Source organism: Orycteropus afer, unplaced genomic scaffold (genome assembly GCF_000298275.1).
Source record: "Orycteropus afer afer isolate SDZICR_OR568_19922 unplaced genomic scaffold, OryAfe1.0 scaffold00358, whole genome shotgun sequence".
NCBI classification, from domain to species: domain Eukaryota; kingdom Metazoa; phylum Chordata; class Mammalia; order Tubulidentata; family Orycteropodidae; genus Orycteropus; species Orycteropus afer.
In genome coordinates, this window is record NW_006921945.1 from 3758 (window position 1) to 9674 (window position 5917).

General features: G+C 49.6%; 1 gene segment (V, D, J or C); it reads right to left on the minus strand.

Annotated features, from left to right (window-relative positions):
• Positions 1-4881: 4881 nt before the first annotated feature.
• LOC103207207 lies at positions 4882-5586 on the minus strand. The segment is given in 2 exon segments: positions 4882-5432; positions 5538-5586. Coding segments are annotated over 2 exon segments (600 nt in total).
• Between the last annotated feature and the right edge of the window lie 331 nt (positions 5587-5917).

Genomic DNA, 5917 nt, shown 5'->3' on the forward strand with positions numbered 1-5917 from the left:
CAGACTCCACTCCAGCCCCTGCTCTCTCTGGGATCCTCCATCCCTGGGACAGCAGGGCTTCCAGTTGTTGTTGTTGTTGTTATGTGCCTTCAAGTCGACCCCGACTCATAGCGACCCCTCCTTGGGTTGCCGAGGCATTATTACTACAGAAGTAGATAGCCCAAACTTCCTTCTGAGGAGTGGCTGGTGGGTTTGAACCGCCAGCCTTCTGGTTAGCAGTCAAGTGCCTTAGACACTATGCTACCAGGGATTCCAGACAGTGCAGAATTTCACACCAACCAAGAAGGAAGCACCCCTCAGTGAGAACTGAGGGGGACCCAGGAGGCATGGGCCCCAGCCCTCCCCAGGGAATATCACACATGTGGGGGCCTAATAAGGAGCTGGCCCTGACAAGGGGCTACAAGGGAATAACAAGAGTCCCAGGAGACAGGAGCCCAAGGGACTATTGTCCTGACTTGTCCACAGGCACCTCCCAGCTAGAACAAGGAGCAAACCTGAGACCCTTGCACGTCCCAGGCACTGGGCCCTACCTGTGCCTCCCCCACCAGCCGCAGGGCTCAGGCAGAGTCACAGCTCCCCCTAGAGGCCTCAGGGGCACACTGCCCAAACCTCACCCCAGGCCTCCTCACACAGCAGTGAGCAAAGGGGTATAGATGCAGTCCCCCCGGGTTAGGAAGATCCCAAGTACACACAACTCCTACTTGCCTTTTAAAATGGTTCTGCCATGACTGGCAAGGGAAAAATGAACAGAATTGAAGTTTCACAATTTGGCAGATTTGGGAAAGTAACCAGAACAGGAAAAGTTTCTGGTCATAACCCTGGAACGGGAGATATGGAAGAAACACAGTGAGCCTTTTTTAGGAGCCTGATGTGTGAGATTAGATTATTGCCCAGACAGTAGGAGAGCCACACATGTTCCAAAGGACACAGTCAGCTGCCATGTTTGAGAAGGGCACCACCATGTTTGAGGAGGAAGCCACCATCTTTGAGTGGGGCAGCACCACTTTGGACTGGGTCTCAAATCCGAGAGTAAGAGATTTCCTTGCTAAGTAGCATGCAAACTGGCCTTCTTCCTTAAGCGGGAGACAAAGCAAAGCTTCGACCATAATTTTTCCCATTCTGGCTCTCTTTCTCTCACTGTAATTTTAACAACTCGGGTCTGCTCTTGGGACAATTCCTCCACCATCACTGCACTGGGCAAGACCTGTCGGAAACCCTGACAAAGTCTTAAAGACACGCTTAGTAGACCTCAGTCTAACCTGGGGAGTGTCATACAAAGGGGTTCAGCAGGAAAGGGTAAGGTACCCACCGAGACCTGAGTCACAGCGCCCCATGTGGATCTGAGTGGACAGTGCCCACAGGGCTGCAATGGATGATTTCTGAAAGGTGAGACACCCAGTGAGACACTGAGTCGTGGTCCCATGTGGATCTGAGTGCACAAGGCCCACAGGTTTTCAATGGCTGATATTTCAGAAACCGATCACCAGGCCTTTCTTCTGAGGCACCTCTGGGCAGACTCCAGCCCACCCTCTCAGTCACCAGCTCAGCACCTATATGTTCACACCCCCAGGGACTGCACCTCTGAATCAGCAGGAGCCAATCAGGGTAGACCTCCTTGGAGATGTCCGTGTGTCCCCAACTCCTATCACAATGCCTAACACTCAATTCTTAGGACATAATGGGGCCTGTTCTGTTAATGAAGGGATAAATGAATGTAAGAGAAACAGGTAAAACCACATACAAGGGGTGAGTCTAATCACTCAAACGCATTGTTTCAAGTGTGTGCTACTGTAGATGCTGGCGTATGTTTCCACTGTGCCTCGCTGAAGTTAGGAACCCTGGTAGCACAGTGATAAAAGCATTTGGCTGCTAACCAATAGGTTGGCAGTTCCAATCCTCTAGCCACTTCATGAGAGAAACACGAGGCAGTCTGCTTCAGTAATGATTGACAGCCTTGCGAACCGTATGGGAGCAGTTCTACTCTGTCCTGTAAGGTGGTTCTGAGTTGGAATTGACTTGACGATAGGGTGTTTGTTTCTTGGTTATGGTTGTGAACAATTGGTTCTCAAGAGATGGACTGGATTGTAATGTATCAGTTAATTTTCCTGGCATGTAGTGAACTTTTGTTATTTTAAAGGAAAGTTAGAGGGTAATTTTACCCTAGGGAATACTATGGGACTTTTTTTTTTTGTCTTTTTTTTTTTTTTGTCTTCTCTTTTTTCTGAGTTGGGTAAAAGTTTGCAGGCGAATTTTTTTCTATTCAACAATCCGTTCACATATTGATTTATGGCTTTGAGTGTGTTCTGGATACCTGGTGGTGCTCTGACAAGAATACACCACGAATGGAATGCTTAGAACAAATAGGAGTTTATTCTCTTACTGCTCGGGAGGCTAGAAGTCCAACTTCACAGTGCCAGGCTCTAGAGTCTGGGTGAAAGCCCCTCGACCTTGGGCTTCAGCTCTGCCTCTTGTTCCCAGCCCACTGAAGCTAGAGCATCTCTTCACTCAGGCAGCTGCTGGCTGCTGAGGCTAACCAGCCCAAGGTCAACAAATAAAATGGCACCATCCTGATGTTACCAAACGACATGGCAAGCCATTCATTCAAGTCCATTGAAAGTCCCAAGGTTGACAGAACATGACAGGCTGCTGAACGACATGGCTATATGCAGGGTTCAATCATGTCATAAGCTGGAGACCATTCCCAAAGCTGTTGCTTATATAAGGGAAGCAGACTACATCCCTCAAGGCAGCTACTCAGTTGCTCACAGTAGATCCCACCATGGAGGCGATTCCAGTCTCATCATGGGGAATACTACACCCAGCTGCCCAGCCACTCAACCAGGCCCAGCCACGTTGACACACAAACTTAACCACCACAGAGTGCAATCTCCATGATGTAACAGCCTCTTCCCACTTTCTCCCTGTGTTTCCCGTTGCCATCCATCTGTATTTCTGACCCCTTCCTGCCTCCTGAACTTTACCTCTGGGTGAATGCTGCCCTTTTGAAGTCTGCACCTCTCTGGTATTATTGATCACCTTATAAAGCGGGAAGTTGAGCTTGGAGTGAGTTCAGTTCCAGGCTTGAAGAGTTACTAAGGACCAAAATCACGAGGGTTCCACCAGTCTCTGTCAGACCAGTCAGCCTGGACTTTCTTCTGTTTATTATTTTGAGTGTTGTTCCATGTTTTTCTCCCCCTCTATCTAAGACCTCCTATTGTGATTCCTTTCAGCGTGGTTGGCAGTGACACTCAGGGCCTCATCTAGTTCTTCTTGCCTCAGGGTCATGGATTATGGGGCATGTCTACTCTGTCCTACATGGTCACTATGAGTCAGAATTGACTTAATCACATACAGAAAAAACACAAGGTGATATTTTTTGGTGTCTATTAAGCATTGGTGAAAGGAAGGATAGGAGTCGAGGAATAGTTTTCCCACTGACAAGACCTTCCATCCGCAGATTGCACATTTCGGCATCTGGACTGGATTCTCTTCCATTGTTCGTATTTGCTCTGTTAGCCATGACCAGCAGCCATTCAGTGGGGTTGGTTCATAGTTTACTGTTAAATAAACCGATTAGTGCTGTTCATAAGAAAGAAGTGGAGGCCAGACAGACACAATGACGAAGCCTTCAAAATCCCTCTCTGTGCTAAGTATTAGTATTTCCCTTGTTTCCTGAGCAAATCCCTCTAAGCCTTTGGAATCTCCTGAGCAGTGGAGGCAGTTTTGTCATTGTAACACCTCCCGAGTGCGTCAAGGTCTGTGGAAATGGATGTTCCTTCTTCCAGGGAGAGACCACCTGGTGACCTGAGGGCAGGTGATCTCAGTAAGGGGCCAGGTTCACCCAGTCACACTTGGATTAGCCATGGGTGACATTTCTTATTTCCTCCTCTTCTTAAAAACCACGTGTAACTCACCAGCATGAAGCCATTGGTTCTGAGAAACAAAATACTCTCCCTGTGTGCATAAATGAACTGCTCGAATAAACCCTGCATGTTTTAAATTCTTTATGCCTTGATTATTTTTTAACAGTATAGACTATATTCTGTGACTCTCTGTTTGAAAATCAATCATAAACAAATATTGATTTGGATATAAACAATGAAATGATAACTTTAGACCTCCATGTGTTTGATAATGAACATCATTACAGGTGGCTCATGGGAGAATCGATGTATGATGGAATTTAAGAAACATTTAGCATAGAATACCAATGAAAATATTAACATTAAAATTTAGATTCAGCAAAAGTGGTAATAGGTGATAATCTGCTGGCTGATTCACTCATATCAGAAAAGAATAGAGAAAATAACGAACAAGTTATCCAACTTTCAACTTTAGGAAAAAGAATGGAAGGAGAAGGAGAAGGATGCTAGCGCATCCTGGTCCAGAGTCCAGTGCTCGGAAGACGGCATCCCTGAGAGAAGGACCTCACGCTTGGTGAGGTGGAGGGTCATTCAGAAAAGGGCAGACCCTCGATGAGCTGGATGGACAGTGGCTGCAATGATTGGCTCAAATAACAAGGATTGTGAGGAAGACACAGGACCAGACAGGGTTTCGATCTGTCGTGCATGGGCTCACTGTGAGTCAGAACCAACTCAATGGCTTATAACAACAAGCATTGTACAAAGAAAACCCCTAGTAATTCTACCTACTATATACGCATTTCCAAAATGACTTTCTCACTCACTGCCTTCGAGTCAGATCTGACTCATAGCGACCCCACCTTGGGTTTCCGAGGCGGTATCACTACGGAAGTAGATTGCCCAGTCTTCCTTCTGAGGAGTGGCTGGTGGGTTTGAATCACCAGCCTTCTGGTAGCAGTCAAATGCCTTAGGCACCACAGTCTCCCTCCCTAGCAAGAAACGTGCCAGCTATTCCTTGTCAACCTTTCCCCCTACCCTTGTGCCCGCAAGGCCAGGCAAATGGGGACTTGGGGAGAGCCTGGGGCTGTGGGGTCCTGAGAACAGACCCCATGTCCCTGTGGTCCCTGTCTCTTGCACAGAAGCAAAGCCCCAGGCTGCACTTCCAGGGCTGTGACCCCCTTTCCTGCTGCAACCCCAGGTGCTCAGGTGGCTCTGAGGTGGGTGCGGGCCCAGCAGGGAGGTTTGTGCACAGGGTGGTGGTGGCGCTGCAGGGCTGTGACAAGCTGCTGGCACAGAGGAACACGGCTGAGTCCAGGGCGCTCAGGTTCACCTTGGAGCTGTGGTTGGGGAACTGCTGGCCTGAGAACCCATCCCGGGTGTCACCTTTCTCTCTCTCTTCACCGTTATAATACTGAACGAGGAACTGGGGACCCTGGCCCCGCGTCTGCTGGTACCAGGACACAGAGAGGTGCCCAGAGATGGGGGAGCAGCTCAGTGTCACCAGCTGTCCTCGTTGTTTGATCAGGTGACCCGGGCTCTGGGTGACTCTGGAATCGGAATCCACAGGGCCTGCGGGAGGGGACAGCAGCTGAAATGACCAGAGGGACCCCATGCATTGAGCTCAGATGCTGTCAAGTCTGGAACAGGGGCGTCCCCTCCGTATCCAGGACTCACCTGCCCCCAGGATGAAAATGGCCATCCAGTAGATAAGGCTGGGGTCCATGGTGAGTTGTCCAGGTTGGGTAGGGTCTCCCTGCCAGGGTGCTGGCCCCTACTCCTGGAGCTAGCACCCTCCTCTGATTGGAGGGCAGGCTGTGATGTCACCACCCTGATGTCACTGTCCCTGATGGGGAGGTCACCCTGCCTCCCTGCCAACACTGGCCTGCTGGCCCACCCACCCCTGCCTGTCTTGCAAGCTACTTACAGCGGGTGGGCAGGCTGCATTGTGGGTCTGGGCTCAAAGGACCTCTTGTCAGCCCTCCGGTCCCCTCTTCTCTCATTCCTTTGCCTGTCCTCAATTAAAGCACCAGAGTGGCCCTGCAGCCCACTGCTAC